The sequence below is a fragment of the Cynara cardunculus genome, assembly GCF_001531365.2.
Source record: "Cynara cardunculus var. scolymus isolate 2C chromosome LG 1, CcrdV1, whole genome shotgun sequence".
Lineage (NCBI taxonomy): Eukaryota > Viridiplantae > Streptophyta > Magnoliopsida > Asterales > Asteraceae > Cynara > Cynara cardunculus.
The window spans coordinates 45,523,790-45,551,268 of NC_037528.1; the positions used below are offsets into that span (position 1 = coordinate 45,523,790).

Here is a 27,479-nt window from a genome sequence, read left to right on the forward strand (position 1 = left end):
TTTGCTACAGTGAATAGTACAGAAGCACTATTTATGAGCAGACATCCTTACCTAAAGCTAGTGGACAAAGAGTCGACTAGTCGGCTCCATACCGTACTAACTTTTGTAAGGGTATGGGGTTTGTCCTTTGTGTGCATAAAGACAAGACAACAACAATAGTGCTAAGCAAGCTTCCTTTGATCGCTAAATGCTGGAATGACCTGAAGGTCTCATCATCATTCGCTGAAGCTTGAGCAGTCTTCACACATGTGTAGACAGGCTTGTAATCATTGAATACCTGCTTCAGATCACGTACTCGCCGGTCTCTAATCTTCAGTTTCAGTCTTCGACGTTTGCTGAAGGTTCTTTGGTGTGAGTGTTGTCTTCTTGAAGTATTGTTGTCTCTGATAGATTTACAATGCAAGTTCTTCAGCGATTGCTGGAACTGAAAATACAGAAACACAAATACAACGTGAAAGGAAAAAAAGGATTATCATCAAATCACCGAGAGAGAGGATCAACAGTATTTTTTGTATGCGACCCTATAGATTTACATACTCCGAGCAATATCTTCATGTGACCGTTTCGTGGGCATATAATAACTTACAAGTTATGTCGATACAGATTTGGACAAAAAATAATGATATACTAATAACATAGATTAATATGCTTATCAGTTAGTGTATGGGGTTAAAAAGGCCTTAAAAATTGTACATCAATCTATACTATATTATAAAGCATCTGACTAAAACTCTTAAAAACAATTTTTTATGCATAAAGTACTGTTTATTGATACATATTACTTGAAATTCAAGATTACAAGTAAGATATGCATGAGTACATCTTACTAAAGCTTCGTGCTTGAATTCGTGTAACTAACTATGGATAAACATAATCAAATACATGATAAACATCATTTTAAATATAAAAAACCTAAAATATAATTAAGATAATCATTAAGTTATAACAGAATGTTTAATTATTATCTTTATAAAAAATTATATTATTATTAAATCTCTATGATATAATGCGATTTTATGTGGTTTTGTGAAAACGGTAATGTTTTTGTTTTTTAATGAAATATAAATTTGAAAATAAAGAATAAAAACTAAACATTAAAATCGAGATTTATCTCGCTGTATTACGTGAGTACCCTTCTAGTTATAATAATATGTAACCTTGAATTTTAAGATAATGACATTAATGAACAATATTTTATGTTTGATAATATGTTTTTAATATTTAATAAATTACTTTAAAAATAAAGAAGGAAATACGAAAATTTTACATAAGAATAGGTACAAGTTGAAGTTGTGCAAAAGAGATTTTTATTTTTGTTTTGTTCACTAAGGATTTTGAGTTTTAAGAAAATATAGAATGGAAATGTTTTAATTTGTTTTTCTAATATTATATATAGGTGGTTTTATTTACAACTCAACCATCAGTACAAACTATATAAACCAATTTATTGAGATATTTATGAAAACAATGAAGGTTCATATATTATCATATGGATTATGAAAGATTATCGGAGTTCATTTATTGTGATCAGTATTTGATATTAGAAAACAACCATGATATTCATTGCATTAGATATTCATTAGATTAGATGTCCGGTTGAGATTAGTTTGCAAAGTTGTACTAATATAATGGTTTGTAAATGATCACCCCCCCCCTCTCTCTCTCTCTCTCTCTCTCTATATATATATATATATATATATGTGTGTGTGTGTGTGTGTGTATGTGTGCGTGTGTGGGGTCTATTTGAAAAGTAAATAAGTGATCATAATCCTTCATGCTATCAAGATTAGAATGGTGGCTTTTACTTGTCAAAAATTGTGGCTTTTGACTGGTCAAGCGAAAAAATAGAGGGGTAGCTTCATAATTTTATAGATAGGCGATAAACAAGTGCATATAAGAATACATACTTCATATGTGAATCAGTTAAATAGTTCATATGTAAATTACATAGATCACATATGAACATATAGTTCATATGTGAATTAGGGGTGTTCGCGGTCCGGTTTAGGCGGTTTAACCCCTCAAACCACAAACCAAACCGTAATAGTGGTTTATAAAATTTTCAAACCGAGCGGTTTGACATCAAGTGCCCAGACCGGTCAAACCAGACCAAGTAAAAGCGGTCTGGTCTGACCGGTTTAGGCGGTTTGGGTCTTTAATGGACTTTATATTAAACTTAAAATATATATATAATTTAGAATTTTAGATTAAGTATCCATTTTAACAAAAAAATATCTAATCAAATAAATGTAATAATTAAGCAGCTCTTGAGTACAAAGTCGAGGCAATCCAAAGTACAAACATATAAAGATATAACATATTAGAAAACAAATAAATTAACAAAGTTACAACTCTACTGTGAGTATTGAGTAACAAAATTCACGACTTCACAACCTTCAATGGTTCAATTCTTAAGTCTTGACCAAACAAAATAGAAGCCAAATCTAAGTTGGTTTAATCACTTGGTTGATGTCTTGATAATGTGCGCCGAAATCAAACAATGGATTAGAAAGATCAATAAATTAATAGAGTTTTTGAGAGATTTCAAAATTTGAAGACCGTCAATATCAAATGTGTCGATATGTTCAATGGTTTAATGGTTTTAGTCGTCTATTTTGATTATGTTAATTTGGGTCATAGTCAATAAGTTAAAAAAGTTGGGCTTGCTAATATTAAAATAGATAAATAAATAAATAAATATAGATATATATATATATATATTTGGCGGTCGGTTTGGTCCAAACCGCCCAAAAAAGTGGACCGGACCGCCCGGTTTTGCTATTTTTCAAACCAGACCGGACCGCCAGACCGCTCAAACCGCCAAAAACGGTCCGGTTTGACTTGATTCGGCCGGTTTGAGCGGTCCAACGGTTTTTTTGAACACCCCTAATGTGAATCATGCAAGTTCACATGTGCACTTATTTTGCACCTATTCATAAAAATAACGAAACTACTCATTTATTTTCTGCATATCACGCGAGGAACTATCCGATGTTTCACAGTCAAAGCTGCAAACCTTGACCAGATGAATAGATAGCATCACTTATCTACTTCTCAAACGAAGTTGTGGCTATATATATATATATATATATATATATATATATTGTTAGAATCTGGTAAGAAAAGAAGTTATGATGAGAATCGTAAGAAGAGATCTACACCCTTGATTAATCGTAATTGAATGTCAACACTAATGAGGTGCACCGAGATGCACAGATCAATTCCCTTCTAAAACGCAATTAATGAGTGGACATGAGATTAAAAGTGATTCATGGTCCATATCCCTTCTTATGTTTCTCACGTTAACTCTCCTTCTTACATGATCCTTCGCATATATATATATATATATGCTTAATCATTTGAAAACTCCCCAAAATATGAGATCCATCCTAGTCCACCCATTGATTTAGTTAATCTTATTTATCAAATAAATATAAAAGAGTAATTGTGTACATTGTCATATTAATGACAACTCATAAATATATATTAATTTATTTATTTCATATATATATATATATATAGGGTATATTTTAAATGTAACTATATTTATTTGTACAACCAATGCAACCCAATTAATTGAGATATTTATAGAAATGATGAAAGTTTTATTTATTATGATTTGAATATTTATGGAAGATGAATATAGTTCATTAATTATGATCAATACTTTATATTAGGAAACAATCAAAACTTCTATGAAATCACACATTCATCAAATTAAATGGACGGTTGAGATTAAGTTGTATTGGTTGTACAAATGTAAACTCTCTCTCTATATATATATATGGTTTCCCTATTTTATTATTTCAAACACCTAAAAAAACATCTCATTCTTTCAATCTATCCTTCCATTGGCTCCTCCAGCAAATCCAACCTCTAAATTGTTCTTGAATTTTGCTGTGTATGAAACAGAATCAACAACGATGCATTAGTTTAGTATTTTTTTTTTTTAATAATCGGGGTGGTAGTCGAACGTGTTGGGTATGGTTTTCATTGTAAACATGAGGATCAATCTTGGTCATTGATCAAAATTTAGAAAACTAATCAACGGTAAAAATATATAATTCTTAATTGAGAAGTGATTAGGGACAAAACTGAAACTTTAAATCAACGTCTATAATATTTGACCTTTTATTTTCTTTCTTAATTATAAAAAAATACCCTCTTAATTCTTGAACTGGATTATCTTAAAAATAACTAATTTTTTAATCAAACAAATTACATCAAAAATATCGAGCATTTCTTTCTCTTCGATTGACATCCATCTCGATATGTTTTTTTTTTGTATTTACCGATTTTACGTGAAATGGTATATCTGTGTAATATTCATGCACGTTCATATATTTACAACAACTCTTTAATATTTATATATCAATATGATATCTATCATGGATATGCAGCTTAGTTTAACATTCATCATAAATAGTTATGTGTTTTCACATGTATTCATACATCAATATGACATTCATCAGTAATATACATTTTCATTATAACATTCATTAATAATGAATATATATATATATAGAGGTTGGTTCAAATACTAACCCATTTTTTTTGTGTTAACTATGCTAACCAACATCAACCAATCATGTTTCATCTTTTAGTTAGGTTCAATGTAACTCACATATTAAGTGTAAGTGTATTTAGGTAATTTATCATTTTTATGTAACTCCCCAATATTTTAATTGGGAGTTACAAATCTTAAAATATCGCTAATTGATCTTCATGTAATAATGAAATGAAGTTTCACATTTGTTCATCTTACTGATTTTTACATTTCATTCTTCCTACAATGGTTTTGATATTGTAAATTTCAAAAAAGTCCCTTTTGTAAAGATTCCGTTATAGTCTGAGTAATATGGATAATCATAGAGTAAAACAGATCGACGACAATGAGAATGAAAAAACTAAAAGCGTCTACGAATACATTCGGAATTCGAATTCCGAAAGTGAAGAAAATGATCAAACCGTTCACGCACATGTTCACTCAAACGTCGACATATATGTTCACTCGTGCACATATGTGTTCAATTAGTTCACACAATATGTCCATTTGGTTCACATACATGTTTCAATTGTTCATTAGGTTCACACATTGTTTTAATGAAGATTATGAACCTAATTTTTCAATTGTTCATTAGGTTCACACATTGTTCATTAGGTTCACACATGTTTCAATCTTATTTGGATGCCGTCGCCTGGTAATCCTTCCAAATCCTTCATTGTTTTGATGAAGATTATGAACCTAATTTTTAGCTACTGATTTAAGATATTGATTGATGAGATTGATGATTTCTTTATTGATTGGAAGTTACAAAATAAGCTGACAAAATAAAATACGTTAAGATCACTCACATTTTACAATTCTACCCTCTGAACTATTGTGAACCTAATTTTTTTATTAATATGATAATTAAATAATTACATTTTTAGTCTCAATAAATGACAACCGTTGGATGTTCAAATCAACGACCAAGATCGGTTAACAAAGTTAACACGATAATCTTGGTTAGTATTTGAACCAGCCCCGATATATGTATATGCATATGTATATGTATATGCATATGTATATGTATATGTGTGTGTGTGTTCACGTTTATACAATAACTCTTCAGTATTCATACATTAATATGATATTCATCATTAAATACATTTTTACTATAACATTCATCGTGAATATTTATGTGTGTTCACGTGTATGCAACAAATTTTCAACCTTGGTATATTGACAGAGCTATTGTATGTTTTATTGGTGCATGTCGGCCTTTACAACAGCTGGTATGGACCAGGTACAGTCACACATATGGCAGGTCAAGCATCACAAGCAGCTGATGGAGCCGAATGATTATCAGAATTGGATTGCATAACAAATTAAGTTGACGATGAACTCATTCCATTTGAATATATGAATTGTTGTCGAGTAGTTTTCCAATAGGTTTATCCATATTAGCTTGAACGATATCGAAAACTTTACAATCGGGTCTCCTTTAACAATCACAAATTCAAGAAACATTATAGATAGATAAATTAATATTATAGGAAAACAATATCAATAGTAAATCAACAACAATTATGAGATTTTTTTGATTTTGTAACTCTCAATTAATGATATGGGAGTTACATACAAACTACATATACATATTTACCCTTGTCATTAAATTATGAGATGGATATGAACCTAGATAAAAGATGGATTTTCATTGGTTAAGCTTGATTAACAAAGTTAACATAATAATTTTGGTTAACATTTGAACCAAGCTCTATAATTTTAGTTGAGCTTGGTTAACAAAGTTAACATAATAATTTTTATTCTGATTCAAATTCTCCAGTCTGAACCAAACCAACATGTTTCAGATTTTGATTTACAACTAAAGTATAGATTTATATTAAAAATAATTAAATATTGATTATTAAATTATAAATAAAATAGTATTTAAAAACAAAAGGAATCAAATAAAGACAAAGAAAAGCACACTTTCAAATTTGGCCTCCAAACAAAAACCAACAAAGTGGTGACCATTAAGCTAACTTTTTTGTCAACATTATCTAATAAGCTTTAATTTCATATAATGGAAACAGTTTGCTGTAACAGCATTCCCAATTTATTATTATTTTTATAATAAGGAAAATTCAGATTTTTATATCTTAATAGATTTTTTTATTATTATTTTATTGAAGCTGAGAAAGTGTGAAAAATATGTAAAGAAATCCCAAAAAATATTTTTATTATTATTATATTACCATCAATAAGAAACCTTAATGTTATATATTTATGAGAATGGAATAATATTTGTCAGATGTATAAAATATTTTAATAATATAATTAATGTTATAATCTCGAAATAAATAATCTGTTATAGATGAATATGCTTTCTTCACACGTATTATCACATGTGATAAGGGGATTCTCGTGTTCTTGTCAAATGGAGGTGTTCTCGTTTGAACCTCCACCTATATATATAGGGTTGGGTTCAAGTGAGACAAAGGGTTTTTTGTGAGACCCGTAAGACCAATTTTATGTTCATTGATCAACTTTATAAGCTAATGATCTAATGATATAAAGTTGCACGGTGACAATTTTGTGATTATTGAGAAGTCTCGTGGCGTTTATGAATGTTCAAATTGTCAGATTGTAGATCTAATCCAATGGTTGAGAATTGGTCTTACGGGTCTCACGAAAAACCCTTGGTCTCACATGATCCCAAGTCTATATATATGAGGTTGGGTTACGGTAAAAAAGACCCATTTTATGAAAGGGTGAGAAAGGGTGACAATACTTTTATATATTGTGCACGTTTGTCACGTAACCTATAAAGATAACTTTTTACAATGTGAAGGTCATGCAACTGAAAATACACAATTTTTTAGGTCATGTGAAGGTTACAATATTCTTCACACAATATAAAAACACTCGTATTTTTTACTTATAGAATGATATGTATAATCAACCATCTCTTTCTCGACTTGACTACTTGAATCGTATATTTTGAGTACCAACTAATCAAATTCTATTTCTTGCTATTTTTATCTCGCCATTTATTTCATTGTTCAACTCTTTAACAACACAAAAAAATCATTGGTGGATTTCTCATAGTTGGTGATGTTGGCTGCTGCGCATGCAGCCATTCATGAATGATATGTTATGAAGCGTTGTACCAAAACCCGTTGCCATATCACCTCACTACACCCCATTTTCTTTGTGCATCGGTAAAAAAACATGCTTTTTGGGGGATAAGTGAGATTTCGAGTAAGTGTTTCCATAATTTTATTCTGTCCGAAGAAATGATTCATCGAAATAATGAGTCGAACTTCATGATCAAGACCATTACTTTATAAATAGAGTGGAATTTATATAAAATTCCCGTGTATCGTCAAACGTGTTCAATTAAGAAATGTGAGAATCTTGAATAAGTCACCGTGTTGCTAACTTATGGTCAGATATGTTTAAAACGAATGTGTGAACATTTTGAACAAGTTTACATATAATTGTGGATGATAACACAATTTTAGACAATCTTAAATAAGATATTTTCAATTAAATTTACCTACGGATGTTCATAGCGAGCTCATTGAGACGTCTGACAGTCGCTCAAAATTCAATTTTATCTGTTTAAGAAACTATGTATTGTTGAATCCGTTTGAATTCAAACCGAGATGGTGTTGGTACATCACTCCCCTCTATATATCATTCGTTGTATTATATCATCACGACAGTATGATAAACCACTACTACGATATTTTCTTATTACAATGGTAAATATATCCTTATACTGTATGACGGTTTGTCATGAGAACTGCAAAGATACCTTTATCCTGATATATACAATATAATGTAATCTTCCGATACAGGTGATATGTAAGTTACAATGTGACACGCCGGTTAAGGCTCAAGGAATGCAGTGAAAATCTCGTCTCTGATTCCATTATCCGTACGCTGCTAAAGCCCTTGTGGCCATAAAGGTTCACATGCGACGATTCCAGACCATTCATGGTCGTCTGAGGGATGAGTCGACACATAAGCTGGTCCATATACCACAGTTACCCCCAAAAAGTTACAATCTCCATACAGTATAACAAACAGTGACACGAAAGTTGATGCTTTTTTTTTTCTCACGACTCTATATATTTATATATTATTTTGGCATAATATCAATCAAATGGTCTTGATCTTACACAAAGATCTCAACATTGTACAAGTTCCATATCTCATATTAAAACACTTGGTGCATTGAAAGTATACATACATTGCTATTATGAACAATGATAACGCTTTTGAACAAACTCACCAACAAAATGATTCATAAAAATGGAGTTGTTGAAGTGACAAAGGGAATGATATGATCCATGTTTTGGTCATCAACCTTTGTAAACCATGGTGCGTGACGATCGTATCCGTTCTTAATCTTTGTGGTGGCCCTTGTTCGCATTTTCATGGTTCCACGAGGCGTCGACATCAGGGAGTTGATATTCATCGGGCTTCAGAGCCAAAGCAAAATCAGGTAATGTTGGTGCCGTTTCCATGATTCTACACTCATTTTCCGGTTACATCACCACAAAAGAAGAAAACAAACAATTAGTTGTACTACGTGGGAAAATGCGTTCTAAACCGTAGGCATTAAGTGTTTTTCTAATGAATATTTGTTGTGTATCCTCACAATTGCATGTATGTATAGGTGTATATGCATATATCGACACTTAGTTGTTGATTAAGGGCGACCCCAACCGGCCCCACACGGAACCGGCACATAGTCATAATGATGTGAGAAATAGAAATTTTCACTTTGGTGAGAAGGTAAGTGAAAGTACTTTTATATTGTGTGAATATTGTAAATTTTAAAACTGTGTATCGGAAGGTTACATAACATTGTGAATGGTGGAACATTAACACAATATAATGATACCTTCAGTTCTTTTCATGTTCTCACGAAAAATGATTGTTCTCACCAAAAACCCAACCCTGTAGACACATGCTATGATATATGTGTACATATATAGGGTCAGGTTCAGAGGAAAACTGCAAAGGAAAATAAACCGAGGAACACCCTGATAATCATGCATCTGGACGGTATGCACATGTGCATACAAATAATTTGTAAGCAATTTGTTTGGTATTTACATGTGGATAACATGCACACGTGCGTAAAAACCAAGAAACAACTTCAATTACTTGTATGCACATGTGCATACAAGTAATTGAAGTTGTTTCTTGGTTGTGCATACAGTCCAGATGAATGGTTACCATGATGTTCTTTGTTCTTCAGTTCTCATTTTTTTTTTGTGTTTTCCCCTGAACCTCCCTCTATATGTGTATATCTTTATGTATGCGTGTATGCAATATGCTAAACCCTGTTTCCAACAAGTTCAAAAAATACTGCATGTGAAAGCAAAGTGGTTTACTTGTTTTCAACCAAGGAAATCGTAAGGTGATCCCACGACTTACTTTTCATAAGTGTATAAATCCCGGTTGATCCGCACCTTGCTAGAAGTGTCTTTCGGAATTTTTTCAGAGAGATACTTCATTGTTCCCCAAAGAGGTGGAGTTCTGCATAAAAAATGTAAAATCAAGATGAGTCACATATCTGTCATATTCTTTCCTCCATTAGTAAACCCGGACCTTCGTAAATTATATAACAGTTAAAAGAATCACTATATCATCTACTTCCATTCGCTCCAAAATAAACGTAATCGATATTGATAAATGTTATGAATCCTACAACAAGCATAATCCACTCCGATAAATATGAGAAAAGCAGGAAACTAAGATAAAATGGGATTTGAGACCTTGTGCTTTTAGCCACATGCTTGTGCATGAAAATTTCGAATTCAAGTACCAAAATCGAACTTATGTATGCTTTGTAAAAAAGAATAGCTATCCCGTGAATAAGAAAATAAGATTGTATTCACTTGTAAAAAAACGATTAACATCACATCTGTATATACTAATCCAGCACTCACCGAACCAAGAAGTGAAAATACTATATTGCCCTTATACTCTTAACAATAATAGCTTCCCAATCCCTATAACTGAAGAATAAAAGAGATCCATTTCACACGTGTATTATACCATCTGCTTCTGTCTACGAGCACACGACATCTAAAACACATAACATTCACATTGTGTATGCAAGTTCAAGTAGGATTAACGTTTTAACTTCTTTTATCCACAGATAAGAATTTTACCTTGAGAGAGGAACTGCTGTATTGAAAGCTTCACATGCCCTCTTGCTTTCTTTCAGATACTCATCTGCTGCTTGTAAAGCAGATACAGCCATTCCATGTGATTTTTCGGTGTTACCTTCATCGAGAATCAAGCCATGATAATAATACGCGCCTGCCTAGAAAATGTATAATTTTTTTTCATTAAAGCGAAGTAGAAGGCCTGAAATTATCAGTCAAAAGAAAATAAGGATTTACAGATGCACATGATTTTGGATTTATGATTTATTACCAAGAAAATACGGGTTTACAGTTCATTTGGATTTATGCCACTCCCACCACAACCCCACTGCCTACCGCCTCAATCTACCAACCTAAGACTACCCAATAGAAAAAAAGTGAATGAGTTACAGAAAAAGGGGAGATAATCCTCGACTTCTTTGTTGAGATGAACCACTACAGGAGGAACAGAGGAACACCGCTGTCTTAGTCTTGGATTGTCTTTAATTTATGATCCACATCTCCTTGGATTATCCGTGGGGACACCCTTTCAGCTATGAATATAACTCTCACCTGGTATACACTCAGCGACAATATCCTCTATTGATATGCTCCTCGAGATATCACTATGGATCACAACTTTGGTGTCTTCTGTGTTTCAAATGCCTACAGTTAAATAATCACCCTGAAACTAATTTGGTGTTCAAGAAGACCCTCCTTGTGCTCTCTTGAGTTAATCCTACAGCAATGTGCATTTACATGCTACAAAGTAGCAAATATCCTATCCGAGGCTAGGTGGTCAACATTGCTTTTTGTCTCGAATACTGTGTTTCCCATACTCTTGTGTGTGTGTGTATATTAATGTAAAACTGCAACCGTGGTTGAAAATTACAAAGATCAAGCTACCTGAATAGTATCCACCATCAAATGACAAGCCAATTAACAGGAGATCTAACCCAAATCAAAAGTAACACAAATACGAATGAACACCATCAAGAAACATCTTTGAAAAACTTCATCAAGTAAAACATGAATGTTCCTTGACACAATGTCCCATCCACCTAGCAAGTGAAGCCACCAAGTAGAGGAATTGACCAAGGCAATCTTAAAGTCTCCAGAAGGGAGTAATCTTGTGGGACAAAGCCTCGAAGACAAAGAGGAGTATTCAGATGGAGAAGACAACTAAGGTGATGACAACAAATAAAACTGTTAAGACAATGATAGTGGCATCAAAACTGATGAACCTTTACAGGACAGGAACTCAATAAATGTGAGAACTTGCAAAATTTATGATTGTATGACTTCTGATCGCTCGTTTGTTGCTCTCTCAACAAGGGTTTGAGTTTTTAGTGGACAAGGAGATTAAAAAGGAGACGACAAAAGGTCGTCCTGGGAATTCAGATGCTGACAAGATTGATGTTGGGTAGTTAATGGGGTGGTTTTTCTTCTTTTTGGTACGGAAAGCAACATGTATTTGAATCACCTGGTGGATTTTCAAGATTTGATCTTTGAATTAGAATTTGAATTTCAGGTGATGTGGCTGTGAAGAGGTGGAAACAGAACTTTGTTGGTGGCAACCTCATCCCATGGAAGAGCAAAAAACAAGGGGTAGTTTCTATTTCTAATACCAAGTCAGAATATCATACCATGACATGGACCAAACATATCCTATGCATATTGGGAGTACTGTTAGACTATATCCGGCAATCAGTTGGCAACTAATATAGAAAAACAAAATCAGGTTTACCACAAGCATAGAAAATACATAAGAGGTTTATTGCGATTTGTTGTATAACCATGTGTTGTAGAACAATACATAACCCCATCGATCCAGTTTGTTCATATTCGAACTGAGTATGAGCTTGCTGACATTCATTGAAGCCAATGCTGAACTTCAAAATTGATTTTATTTGTAGCAAGTTGGACGGGACACGTATGCTCCAACTCAAGAAGTATTTCACATTTAGGACCACAACTTTATGTTTACAGGAATTACTTCATTAGTAACTTTTGTTTAATTGTAGCTAGAGTTATACGGATCTTAATGTAGTGTTAATATGCATTTGCTTTATTATTTTAATCCTGAGAATATGGACATAACGTTAGATATTGACTAATTTCTTCTGAACAACCAATTCTATTGTTTCTTTCATTCCCGAACTACCTGAATCAACTTTTGATAAAGCTCAATAAATTGAATGAATAAATTTATTATATCATTCAACATTTTTTTAAACCATAATGCTGCCTTTAGTTGAGTTCAAGCTGTAAGTACAAATATAGGAAGTAAACAGCAAAGGTACCTTGGCTTCAATATATTTCCACTTGATATAAAAGCGGTGTTTCTCACCCCAACCATTAGCTAGTGGAAGGTTCGTAATATTATCTTGGGCCTGCATAAAAAGTTAAAATAATAAAATTTTAATAATTATGTAGCCTCTACCATGTTTCCATCTAATAAGAAAATTTAAGTCAATAGCCTATATAAAATATGGATGAAGAATATCATGTCAAGATTGAAATAATAACTTACGGATGAGAAATATTCTCAAGATCGATGTGGAATGATAAACACACACACATACAGACAAATGCATGCCAGTTTTATTCTAGGTTGTCCTTTGCATCTAAATAAAAAAAATCTGAAGTGAGATTCAGGTGATAACTCAAGAATGTGGTACCTATCCAATTAAACTCTTTATCTATTTAAGATCTTACTAAAGTTGGCTTTATATTTAATGCCTATATGTGAGAGAAGCTAAAATGTTTTTCAGGAGCTTCAATGCAAGTTGCTAAGGATTACAAAAATGCCACAGGTAAGCCAGATACATCAGTAGACTTCTACGGTGGGTGGCCTAACACCACGAGGCAGTTTGGCTCCAGAAGCATGAAATAACAATTTATCGTCAGAAACAAAGCAGCAAGCCAATTTCAAGGAGTCATAAAAAAATTAGTGAAGTGGCCAAGAGAAACTTCACTAAGCAGGTAATCAAGTGTCTTCAAGGACGTAAAATATGATCTTGGTATTATCAACAGGGTATTAGGAAGCTAAGGATCAGTTGTTGGGTTAAAACAAACTGATCTACAAATAATGATAAGTTTAAGGTTCACATAATTAGTGAGATTGCACATTGAGGAGAGAAAACCACAAATTAAATGGAAAGGATTACTTTATTTTGGATGAGATATAAATAGGTGTTCAGTTGTTGTTCCTTGAGAGTTTAGAGGGTTACCAAAAGTTTGGAAGGCCAAGGGAAATGATTAAACAGAGCTAAAGAAAGGTCCACAGGATGAAGATGTCATAAGATAACAAGGATTATATTGTGTTTTGAGTTGTGCCCCAACAAGAAGAAAACTTATCTAAGAGAAAAAGAACATCGATGAAAACCATAATCTGCATCAGACTGTTGCAAGACAAGGCTACATTTAAGGTGAACATGGAAGGCTTGATGAGCAGTGATGTAACACCTTGCTAGTCCCAGTTTCCCAACACTTCTAATGGCTTAGCCAACAGAAGCTCAGAACAATAATCTCTCTACAGGAACACAGGCTAGTCTTCTTTTCTCGGTGAGATTTCAAAGAAAGTATGTTCTCGACTTACTAAAAAGTGGGATGCTTGGGAGCAAACCTACAAGAACACCTATGAGCCCCAACGTAAGGATAAACCAAAGTGACAAAGGTTTTCTAATAAAAAAGGGAGATATTAAAGATTAGTTGGAAAACTTATCTATCTTTCCTATACTAGACCTGACATTGCATTTTACGTTGGTATAGTAAGTCACCCAACATGGAATATCTAGAAGCATTTTATCGGATTCTACGGTACCTAACAATGGGTCCGAGCCTTGGGGTGTACTTCAGAAGGCATGAGACCGTGATAACAAGTATACTCAGATGCACCCTTTAGGGGTAGGGATCACATGCCCCTATCCAAAAGTGAAAATAAATTCCAATTACCTTTTAATCCCAAAAATCTCGTATTTACCACAATCTTTCCCCATTGCTGCCCCAACCTCCTCTCGTTGATGTCCTCAACCTTTTTCTGGCAACTCACTCACTCACTCAATGCTTTTGGCGTCATAATTCTGAGCAATTTTAGTGTGTGTTGATGATTTCCATATTCAAGTATGGCGTTCCTTTTGGCATAGCTTGTTAACTTTGTCGGATTATGTCTTCTTCGTTGCCCTTAATGGTGTTTTACTAAGAATTTCTGTAAACCCCCGAAAACCGAGTAACCTGAAATCATTTAACCTATCTCAATTGGTTCGAATGAGTTATTTCATTTTGAATTTTTTTTTTATATCCCTAGGTGTGCCCCTGTCACCTGACTTCCAGGATTGCCGTTGCTACTAGGGGTGGAGAGTTGATTGATCAAAGATCAGCTAGTGCCTACGTTCACATTTATGGGGAAATTTGGCTACTTGGCGACCCAAGAAACAAGCAGCAGTCTCCGGAAGCAAGGCAGAAGCAGAATACATTGCTCTTTCTTTAGGGATATGTGAAGGAATTTGGATCAGAACACTATTAAACGAACTGAGATTTAAAGCTTCTGAATCCATAAAGTTGTACCATGATAATCAAGCAACTATACGTATTGCAGAGTCATGTCATCATGGCAGAAGAAAACATGTGGATATTGACGATCATTTCATTTCTGAGAAAAACTAAACGGAATCATACAACTGGCTATATTCCTACTCGGATGCAGATTGTAGATATTTTAACCAAGGCTCTTACGAGAACCGGCTTTGATGAATCCAATTGCAAGCTGTTGTACAACATATACAACTCAACTTGAGGAGGCGTATTGAAAGAATAGCATGTCGTTTTTAATTTATTTCCTTTTATTTGTTTTATTGTTTTCCTATTCCCTTAATATCAGGGAATTAGTTGTAGGTTTAGAATAAATAAACAGGACTTGTACATACATTTTTCAATTGAATCATATATTTGAACGATGTCTTCTCACAAAAATGGTAGAAAAATTCGTCTTTCAAACTCTTGGTCACGTAATTTGCCATGAGAATTTCAAGCAAGGCATGGAACATATGGAATGAAACCTAAAATTATGGCTGGGAACAGACTGTTAGAACTTAAAACATCAAATATAATCTGCCTTAGTTACTGAATTTACTTCAGAAATATCATGAATGAATACCTGCTGCCAATACTTGACCATCTCACAAGCAAGCCTTCGTTTCACTGCAAGTGTGGCTTTGGTACTGTCAATTGCAAGCCCAAGTTGTATGTCGACACCCTGATTAGAACTCGATATATAAAAATGCCATCAGTATGTTATAAAATTAGCTACAATCAAGTATATTTATTTGTAAAAAGAATGTCATGCATATTGTTATTCAACTTTTTCCCCTGATTCATTGATTTCTGATACAAGAAAAACAGAAATACATGGCAGACAAAGAACTTCTGGAGGAAGATACTAACTGCTACGCAAGTGTTTTATGAAGTCATAGAATTTCAATTTTCAAGCAGGATAACCGGAAATAAATTATAACATCATAACCAGGGAACTGGATCTGTTCCTGGAGGTAGGGAGAAATTATGAAACACTTATTTCCTACTTCCATGAATGGGATGTATTTTTTCTTATTATTTTTAATTCAAATTCCACATTTGAAGTAAAAATATACCTTCTTTCAAGAAGTTCAATGGGTAACAGTATAACAGAGCGATTATAGACTATTCCAGCTTCATGAAGCAAGGCTCTTTACTTAGGACAATTATAATCAATATATGACCGGAAATCGAAGCTTTGAAAAGATTATCTCTACTACGGGAATAACAAATTTGTAAAACACCATTTGTAAAATTTCTCCATGTTCATGATAAACTCTGAGAAAGTCGGCCTCTATATTTCTCTCATACAAAGGCTAGCTTTTGAAACAACTAACATTGTCAAAGGGTGGGCAAAGGTGTTTCTATCAGAAAGTGTCGAACACTGAGATATATTAGCACCAATAATGAGGCTGCCAAGTTTGTTGATCTTCTGTGGAAGAAATTCTGAACGGGGAATAAAATGATGACCTACATAATCATCTTAAGATTATGTTGTATATATGTCCTACACAAGATTACATGTCACATCATAATTACTGTAATTGGAGGATACTACGATTACGGGACCTAAAACTAATATCTAAAGATTATGAATCCCTACTCAAGTTGGTGCATGCATACTTCTCGATGGACACTAGATACGACAAGTTTCTGGGGACGGGGGAGAGCTTCAAGTAGATGCTATTTGTTAAGGGAATAGGTTCATTTTTAGGTTTCTCCTTAACGAAAGTGTCTACCTGTATCAATCATATGTATAGTACGACCATGCTGGTCATAAGCAATACAATTATACAAAGAAACTGAAAGATATCCATGAGAATTCCATACCCAGGAGCATTCAACAAATACCTCAAGTCCTCAAGAATCTAGTGACAACTATGTCAGACAAATACAGATCATGCATAACCTAGCTGACAAGTTAACAACATAACTAATATCATGCTGGGTATATGCCAATTATATCAACTACAAAGATGATGTTGAGAGTTCCCATTAGCCCTCGCGTGCACCAAACATTACATTTCACATCCGGAGAAGAAAACTGGTTTGCAGCTAAATATTCTTGTTTTTACACTACCATGCGAAAATCTGTGTATCTCAATCCTTATAGGTGTCACCATTGGCACAGTTCCCTCCGCCCAAATTCCGAAGCGAATGCTTTCCTCAACTGACCAACATTTTCTGTCCACGTGACAATAATATAGAATCAGTAGAGCAGATAATGTGTTACCATGGTGCTTAATGAAAAATGCGGTGGTCTCTGTCACTTTCAACAAAGCCTGCTTTCTCATGGCCTTCATAACTGCCCAAATCATGCTCTTGTGAGTTGTGACTGCATCAAGCCATATAACAACCTTCCACATTCACCTACATTTCCTTTGGTCTCATCATCAGCAAAGCTGGGTAGGATAGTCGTATAGACATCCGTTTGATAGATCACCATGAAGAAACATACTTTTGACATCAATTACTGCGACTCCCAACCAAGATTAGCTGCAAAAAGAAATTAAATTGCGGATGCTATTGGAGAATGTTTCTCATGGTAATCAATCCCAGGAGCTTGAGCAAAAACTCTTCTACCAAATGTGTTATATCTCTATCAGCAGATCCATTCAGGTTATGCTTGATTGGGAACACCAACTTGTAACTTAATAAGTTCACCCCCTTGGAAGAGAAAAAAGTTTCCAAGTCTGATTTTTATGTTGAGGTCCCCATTTCTTTTGAGATGGTCAGCTTCTAATCTTCAAAAAATTTAGATTCCTACTAGGGCGTTGCAATAGACACAACATCCAAGGGAAGAATCAAGCAATGACAAGAAGGTGACAGACTCATGGGAAACCAAGATGAGCACAAGAATGTCGATCACTAGGCATATTTAGAATCATTTCTAGAGATGCAAAATATCATTTATGTTTCTTCAGAGTCCCAACTACGCATTCTCTTGCAACAACCAACAGGTTTGTTCGATGAAAGATCAGTAATTCCCCTTAGATCTAAGGAAGGTTCAATGTGGCACTCTGGCAGCATTAGTCGCGACACAAGGGGCAGATTTCCAAAATTCATTGCCTCAACATTTTCTCTCTTTTGTGATCAAGTTCAAAAAATTAAAAGTAGGTTCAGTTGGGACCCTCGTAGTTTCTTCACTGCTTTCACAGGGTTCCTTCTCAGGCAAATCCACAACAGGCTGGGGGGTGGAAAAACTCATCCGCCAAGTGTACTGCTGTCTTACAATTATTCCATGGGGAAAATAAAGCATTGACACATTCTCATAGAGTAACATAAATGTACAGTTGTAGGATTATAACATCTATAGGCCCTCCCAGTGATTGATATCCTACAACCACATTTTATACTCCTGTCAAGCTTTCCATGGGTTAGGTGGTTTCTAACTAAAGATACACCACCATTTTTTGTGAGGAATCACAAATGAGTATTTCACGAAATGAGTTCGCCCCATCAAAACCTGGAGGACTTCAGATTACTGAATCAGTTGTAAGATTCCATGATCAGATGGTCTAGTTCCACCTTCATAAGCATGCTCTTGCACTTTGACAGTCCATCCAACCAGTATAACACTACACTAAGGCTCCCAGAAGATATTGGTGCTTGTATGGAAAGAAACTCTTTTTACAGCTAATATTGTTAGTAAGGCTACCAATAGATAAGAGACTATTTGGAGATTTCGGAGCTTGTAAATTTTTGGCATAGACAAAGAAGTAAAACATAATCAACTAAAACAGAAACAGGTGAGAAAGGCCCATCAGGTACTTTGCCATGTTCTTCCCTAGAAAAAAAGGATGATATTGGGTGAAACAAGTGTGGATCTCACATGAGTACTCACATTGCATCAATTCACACCTACTCTCTTCTTGATGAACAGTCGGAGACACACTCTTTAATGTTATATTTCTTCATCACGATAAATCCTCTCATAATTGTCTTTCTAGCCACCCATTTCAATCGCGTCAGAAGGAGGAAAGTCCATCTTTTTGCCTACTCCGGATGCCTAAAAGGCAAAGAGCTTAACAAAGCATAATACTAAGGATAAATATCCAACAGGAAAGAGAGCATCCTTTCCTCATCCTTCCAATCCTCCAAACCACCTCGAATTTGCAGCCCCAAAATAGTGCAAGATTAACAGAAACATCCAATTTCCTGCCAGATGACCCTTAATATCACTGTTGTATTCTATCATAGACAGATGCTCATGCTTTAAGTCATGTATCATACTGTTCAAGTCCAAAGTTTTGTCACCAACTCTCGTATCACCTTCATTGAATTGCTAAACATGTAGCCACTCTGAAGCTGTGACAATATGTGATTAATCAGTCAACTTTACTTATGGTTGTCTCACTATCCCACTTCTCAACCTCTGGTGATGATTCATATAGTGGGTTTTCTTTTGTACCAGTAAGACAACTCATGCACCTTCCTGTAGCACTGGACCTCTTTTTATATAAATTGGGCGCATAAGATCCCATTCTTTCCATCAAATATAATGGACAAGGGAGGAAACCACAGGTGAGAATCCGAGGACCCTCCATTCTATCCTCATCGCTCGAACAACCTATGTCCATCATTTGACATCATAACTAAAAACTCCAACCAACTACACAATCCAGAAGCACGCATAAAAGAAGCTAAAACAGAAACACAGTAAAAAAAATTCAACTGGTCTAGGCTACAGCAGTGGGAGCAACTAGGCTGTGGGCATTCACTAGGCAACAACAGCAGCAGTAGGACAGAGGTGGCAGCAGCAATGCCAAGCAGTCAGCAGCCTGCTACTAATGCTTAGATGGACGAGAATGTGGATCAAACTAGCGCAATGTGGTAGCACTAGGGAAGTGGTAAGACACTGACGACCATGATGGTGGCGAGTGCCAAGGGAAAGAAAAATATGCCTCAGAATTGAGCTCTGATACCATGTGAACAATAACGGAAACCAAAGATCTCTGTCTCGATTTCGTTCTACATAATTTTCTTGAGGTCATTTTACATGCAATGAAATAGTACATGTTACGTCCATGTAACTACAGTAATTGACAAAGACAAATAGCTATAATTACAGAGCCAGATGCCAATACTTCCATACAAGACAAACACAAATGGAGAAGTATCTTTTGGTCTTTCGACTTGTTATAGCTATGAATATAAAGCAGCAGTAATAAATATATTAAGGCATATGTCTTCTGGCTACAGAAATCACCTTATTGCACACATGATAAATATGTATTATGAAAACCAAAAAAAATCCCATAATAATTTCTGAAATAACAGTTTTCGTTACCTAAAGGCTGTGCCTCATAAATGGATTTCAAAAAGTGAAACTACCCGGTTTCGCTTAAAAACAATCAGCAAGAAGCAATATTGCAACTTGGACCAATAAAATCTTGCCCTTCCAAGTACTAGGCTTATCAATGTATGATTGGTATATAATCCCTTATATGATTGAGCACATGTATGAGCTATTAGATGCAGAGAACTTTTCAACACCATATTTTTGTTATGCAATAGACAGTCATGAGAGATATCTATGGGATGTATAGGGCCAAAAATCCATGCATTTTTTATATTATTTTTTAACTTATCAAATCTCCTACATTTCACTTGAGGAATACACACATCTTAAAAATAACGGGCAACCACGATTGTAATTTTCCGATCCAAGCCAAGTTTAACGGCATGAAAAACAATAAGCATATATATAGGATGTTCAAAACAACTGGAGTTATGCACATGTTCAAAGGTAAATTTACAACAGACCATTATAAGGATGTCAAAAGTTCTGTTAGAAGCAGAATTTGTGGGACAATACCTGTCCAAGTGCCTGAAGGCAGAGTGCTCTCAGAACTCCTTCGGCGAGGTCCACTGGCAGATCTCTCCTAAGAGAAAAGCAAATATTGCACAAAATTAAATTCTTATAAGCACAGATATGACCGTGAATAAGACATTAGAATTCACAAATCTATGAACCTGAGTTCAGGAGGCAACTGCGGAAGTATGTGCCTTACTGCACAATCAAGGTATCCGGCTGCCTTTAACAAAATATCAATTGCAGATCTCCTGCTTTCTGTGATAACAAAGAACATTCCATATTTCATGTAACACAAACAGCAGGGCTTAACATCCAATATATATCAGAAAATGCATAATGGAACAAGTAGATTATAGAATTCCTTAACTCAGAAGTAGCAGCTAATACAGCACAAGGCATATGCTTATAACATTTATAACGCTTTCTTCAAGCATGGCGTATATTTTCTTAGAACTTTATCGGATAACTTCTGCAATAAACTTGTTCTTGCAAGTGTAATGTATTGTCTTTCTCTATGCCTTTTTCTCTCCCCAATGATATGTACTTGATTGAGTTGCTTTAGAACTTACTACTACAGAAATTATCCAGGATAAGACCTGTCTTTACATATTGTTCAGTTCTCTTTCTAGATTCTGCATTGTTAAATCTGTTTGGTCCATGCCTATTAACCTTTAAGCACCCTGCCACCCCTGCACATGTGCACACGAGCATCTAGCTTTTCACTGTGTCCTAAATCTCTAATAAGCAGGCCAACCTTATTGCTTGAATGCTTTCTAAATTTTAATGTGTAACCAGTAATCTTTAATTAATCTTTTAGATACGGAAAACAGATAAATCACTACCAATTCGAAGCTCCTAGCAAGGACTAATAGGAGTAGCAACTGAAGAGTGAAGTTTGACAGTCAAACATTTGCAAGCCGCTAATTTGTCCTAGCTGTAGCTGTTGTCAGGCTGAAGTTTCATCCAGAAGCAGATGGATGAGGGAAGAGCAACTCCTCCCTTAGTAGAAACAAGAATATTAAGAACTCATAGGTAATCCTTGATGTTTTAATCTCTGTTTTATGAACATCTCAATAATAATGTGTTAGCAATGAAACTATTAGTCTCCTGGTAGAGGTAGAAAACAGCCTATGAGTGAAATAAGAGTAAAAAAATAGAAGTGCTAATAAATATACTAATCCCTCATTAATGTTGGGGTAAGCAGATAAGATCCAGCTTTGTAGTATGCCAACAATTAGAGTAGCAAATACATTTGGAGTAAACATGGATTCATGCTCCATAAAGTTGTATACTATCCTTACATTTTGTCAGGGTAGCAAGTACCATCTGATCTCAGGAATAGGATTTTTGAAAGAACTTAAAAATATATTTTCTACAAAATAGCCATCACCAAAGCTCCAACTCTTATTATTCTTCATGCACATAAAAGCAATCATAATGCTTCTTAGATATGAAACCAATACTTCTTAAATATATTTTCTACAAAATAGCAGTCATCAAGGATCTAGTTACAAAAAGAGCATCCATGCAATTATGTAAAATTTAGTCATATTCAGACGGCTGGATTGGCCACCAATCAAATAGGTAGGAACTTCTTAAATGATCAATTTATGTACCTTCGTTAAGAAAATGACGATATTATATAATTTATATAACAACTAAGAGAAATGTATATTTTGGAACATAAAAACAGAGACATTCTACCAGATAAGTACCGCTCACAGTTGGTATATTAAGCATTATCTAGGGGTATGAATTCATGTTGCTAATTCAGTTTGATGTGGAACATATTATGAAGTAGCTTCCTAGTCAGTTTACAATAGTGACCTAGTTGGTTGAGATAGTTTCCTATTGGGTTTAGAATTCTTTCTTATTGAGGTTTCTGTTTTACTTGTCCTATAAATACTTCTGCCGGGCATAACTTTTTTATTATTCTTGGTCAATAAAATCTTCCTTTTTTTCAAATTCCTTTAGGAATTTGTATTTTGTGAAGAGCATTTGTTTTCTCAAATATCTTTCCGGTGTCACAATTTTTAACATGAAACATGCAACATGTATGCATGATGGTCATATCTAATAAGCATAAAGATAATTCCTTCTCCTCTTGTTTTCTATCTTCCTTATTTTTCAACACATGGCTAGTGGATAGTATAAGAAGACACACATCTTCCATCTGCTATAGTGCAATGCAGTCCAACCTAATATTTCCAAGACACAATTATATCCTGAACGTATGTCCTTTTATGACGGATCTCGTCCATATCTCAATTCATGACAAAAAAATAAAATCGCTCTATGTTGTTACACCCACCCTATGAAATAATTTCCTTTGGCATCACTAACCAAACCAGTTGTTTTTTGGGATGTCTCTTTCTATATATTTTCCATGTACACAAGATTACAACTTATTAGAGACTAGAGAGTAATCCACAAATGTCTCTACCAGCCAAATATGAAATAAATCAGAATGGAAATTCATGATGAAGTGCCTAACCACATTCATCTGTTCAATACTATTACTTCAGACAGGATTTTGGGATACTGATATGAATAATATTAGACTGCATCATATATAAGCATTTCCGTTTTTCAATATCTTGCCATCATGTTGTGTACTTCCGTAAGATCTCCTAAGCTGTTTTAGTGGCATCTTGACTCTTGAATCAATATGAGCTTCTGGTTAATGCTTATGTAGTAACCACAGTAAATCAGTGGATGAAAACATTAGCCATGTCGAGCATTATGAACATAAAATAAGCAGTTTTTCTCATCCGACACAACCCACCTTCTGATACTTTAGGCAAATAACCATCAGTGGACGTTCTTGGGAGAAGCAACAAGTTAGCTTGTGATAGTGATAAAGCTGCCATCAAGTGCAAAACAGACAATACTTCATACCAAGCACTATACATCCCCATTTCCTGAAAATTATGACAATATGTGCTAAGATAATGTTCCACTTCATTCATGGTAATATGCCAAAAAAAGAGTAACAGTTTTTTGTACAGAACTTATACTGCTTTCTTACTTCTGAATCATCCTCCTGGTTTATCCATGTAAATTGTACTTTATGTTGCAACGGGCTTCCTGCAATAGTGGTAAAAATATGGTATCATATGAATAGAGCACAAAAACTAAAAAGATAGCTCAGATCATGATTTACCATCTTTAACCAGTCCTAGAAGGACTGGTAAATAATCTTCAAGGGCCTGCAGAAGATCACCTAAAGTTGAGCCTCCTGAAAATGTAACGCTACCCGTAAATATGATACCATCACACTAACAACTGAAAAAAGACGAGTCTTTTTTAATACCAACCATGTTGGGTAGCACTTCTTCTCCGTGTTCTCGTGATAGATGGAGCTTCTTGTCCAGCCATAACAACTATACGTGTCCTAAGAGCAGAAAGCCGCTCCACTAAACTCTTGCACAAGTGGTCACCGAGTGACTCAGAAAAATCCACAGGTTTGGGAATCCGTAAACCAGGAACAAAAACTGCTACTTCTCCGATGTTTCCTGGCCTCCTTCTTTTCCCACCTGAATCCTTTGGGGTTGATACAAAGCATCCCATATTATACTTTATCTTCTATATATCTGCCAGCCCAAGGTTAATTTGGATGTTGCTCCTCACCAAGATATTGATTCTATGAACAAAATGATAGAAAATTAGTCGATGAAAGAGCAAGTTGGACATGGGGATGCATGCATATTCTTTTCATGATACATTTGAGTTTTTTTCTCAATCAGGGTCACAACCAAGAAATAAATGCAATTCAGGTGTGAAGATGTGGTTTTGGTGAACAAAGAAATTAAAATTTATTACTACTCAACAAGTCACAGAGTGGCAAACCTCATAAATGTTCAACTAAAAAGCAGTAGACTACTCACGAGCACAATGTAAAAAACTGTTAACACGGCACCTCCCTCCTTTCCTATAACAACAACAAACTACATTTTTTTATTATTGGAGCAAATGCCCTTCAAATGTTTAGAGCATACAGGTATAAATGAGATATGAGAATTCACAGCAGGAAGAAGAAAGTTCAATAAAGTAAGACTGATATCACAAGAAAAGCATGTAAAGTGACAGGTCTATTGCATTAATATATCTCAGCCTCTGCTTTCTGCTTCATCAAGATTTAATCATAGTGTTCCTTCCGAATCAAAATAAAGATAGAAACAAACGGAAATTCCAAATAAAGCATATAGATTTTTCATTCATAAAAGACTAACTTAAAACCCCTCAATAAATGCTTGGGTCATAAAGGTTCTTTTTATTTACCTTTTCATTCTTGGCCATACAATTCTTTGAGCAAGAAAGAAGCTGAGAAGCAATAAAATCTTATATATAAGTAAACAATTTCATGACTTTCAAACATCATAAACACCAACCATATAACTTTGATCCGGAATGAGTAATTAGCAAGCAACAACACCTTGGCAAAAAGGGAAACAAAATAGAGCAGTACATGATGTAACAACAACAATCTGCTAGAAAGAGAACAACTAATTAACCAATTTAAAAAGCACCCAGAAGAAAATTAAGCCAATTTCACCAAACCCAACAAAAATAATGATAATCCCAAGCTGTTTCGAGACACAATTCAGCTTGAATTGATGCTATGTTTATACAAAGCGAATCAGAAACCGACTTCAAAAGATCATAGAATACCTTATAATATCAAAGAAGGAGTCGAATTCCAAATCTAACTGTCCATGAGCGCAAACAAATACCCAGAATCCATCAAAATTCAGAATTCAAAAAAATGCAGCTGAAAACTTTCGGTTGTTGTCCTTGGCAAATAATCAAACAGTTGGATGATCCCACCTGAGGCCTCAATTATCGATCTGGGTAAGCCACGGATGGAAGGTGAAGGAGAAGAAAGAGATAGAGAGAGGAGAGAGAGACTTGCAAGGTTCAACGTAGAGTGAAATTGTGTTGATAAATTATTGAAAAAGGAGCAGCAGCAGGAGGATTAGTGAGTAGGAAGACTTGTGTGTTTTTGCCAACACTTTGCCTTAAATGGTAATACAACACTTTCCGGCAATTAAATAAACAAGTATCTTAATTTTCACACAAACCAAGGGGCAGGTTGAAACATTGTGGATGTGGTCCAAATGGATCAAATTTATATGGATCCACTCAATCTTGGGCTATCCACAACCCTTTCAATTAATTATAAAAACGGATCCGTTTACCCAAATGTTTACCTGGTAAGCGCTTACCAATAAGAGTCAACACTATAATTTATTTTGATGTGTAAGATTTTAATACATCAAAACATATCGAATGCAACAATTTACTGGGTAAACACTTACTTGGGTAAGAGTCGTCATCCTCACTTACCGGGTAAGACTCTCCATCATTCTCATCGCTCTTACCCGGTAAGATTTTTGGCCCTTCTCATGTTCATCCGATGGGGAAATTTATGCGTTAAGCACTTACCAGGTAAGTGTTTAGTAAACGACCCCTTAGTTGAATAACTGACAGTTTGTACTGAGTTCGTTTGATTTGTCGATATTTTTTCATTAAGGTACAAATATATTGAATATTTTAGTTCTTGGAACTTCGTTAATGAATCTGTACCACATAGGAACCAAGTTAAATAAGAACTCGCTTAATAAGGCCTAAGGGTAAACTTTTTTTTTTTTGCTAAACAAGATTCACCTCATAATGATTCAGATACTACCTCTTAATTGAACTATTAAGAGGTAAACAAACAACCCCTAAGGCTTGGGCTTTGAATGAATAAGTAAGTTACATGGACCTCAGTCTAAGTGTTTGCTTGAGTTTTGCAAATGGCAGTTACATATTAAATGTCAAAGATAGTCAAAGACATGGTTTTAGGATCTCAAAGCTTGATCTAAAGGTAGCAAAACAGTAACTAATGCGGCTTTTCATGTGCTTAGTCGCATTATACACTGGAGTTTCAAACGATGTGGAACAAAAAACATTGCGCGGAGCAAGTTTCCATGAGAGTAAAGTCGTTGGGTAAGTCTCGTGCGACACTGGAATTTTGCGTAGAAAAAAAAAGACACTCACAGGTTTCTATGCGGGTTAGGTTGGAATGGCAATGAGTCGGGTTCGGGCCGGTTATTGATATCCTCGTCCCCGAAACCGATAACTAAAATCGTCCCCATAACCGCCCTGATCCCCGTCGGGGATCTTATCGGGTATCCCCAATGGGTCCCCGCGGTTTCCCCGATCCCCGTTGGGAACCTGTTAAGGGTAAAAATCCTCTTTTTCCAATTCACCGTTGATTATAATCGAACCCGAAACCAATCTAAAAAAATTACAATATGTTAATTTTCACAACTAAAAGTAGATTACAATTTTTTTTAAAGATGTAAGTTTAAATGTCTCAAACATAATCGAACCAATTACAAACAATATATTAGATTACAATATAAAACTAAACAGAAATTCAAAC

At 34.7% G+C, this 27,479-nt stretch overlaps 1 protein-coding gene across 6 annotated transcripts; it reads right to left on the minus strand.

Annotated features, from left to right (window-relative positions):
* Nucleotides 1-8,682: 8,682 nt before the first annotated feature.
* LOC112509196 lies at nt 8,683-26,063 on the minus strand. 6 transcript variants are annotated; one of them, XM_025114077.1, is made up of 13 exons: nt 25,721-26,057; nt 24,937-24,980; nt 24,367-24,692; nt 24,213-24,287; nt 24,078-24,136; nt 23,835-23,970; nt 21,208-21,304; nt 21,050-21,116; nt 15,815-15,913; nt 12,960-13,049; nt 10,681-10,835; nt 9,941-10,042; nt 8,683-9,025 (listed from the first exon to the last, which is right to left on the minus strand). In XM_025114077.1, the coding sequence occupies exons 3-13, from the start codon at nt 24,617-24,619 to the stop codon at nt 8,899-8,901; spliced, it is 1,260 nt and encodes a 419-aa protein (XP_024969845.1). In that variant the 5' UTR covers nt 24,620-24,692; nt 24,937-24,980; nt 25,721-26,057; the 3' UTR covers nt 8,683-8,898. The 6 variants fall into 6 exon arrangements, with proteins under 6 accessions (XP_024969845.1, XP_024969831.1, XP_024969837.1 ...); XM_025114063.1 differs by having other exon boundaries at nt 24,899-24,980; XM_025114069.1 differs by having other exon boundaries at nt 24,937-25,372.
* Nucleotides 26,064-27,479: the final 1,416 nt, after the last annotated feature.

Excerpts from the sequence above, each read along its gene's own strand:
- LOC112509196 (XM_025114052.1), bottom strand. The coding sequence starts at position 24,619 with ATGGGATGCTTTGTATCAACCCCAAAGGATTCAGGTGGGAAAAGAAGG. Across the intron at positions 24,288-24,366 it reads AAGAAGTGCTACCCAACATG|GAGGCTCAACTTTAGGTGAT; the intron begins GTTGGTATTAAA and ends TTACATTTTCAG. Across the intron at positions 24,137-24,212 it reads TCTAGGACTGGTTAAAGATG|GAAGCCCGTTGCAACATAAA; the intron begins GTAAATCATGAT and ends CCACTATTGCAG.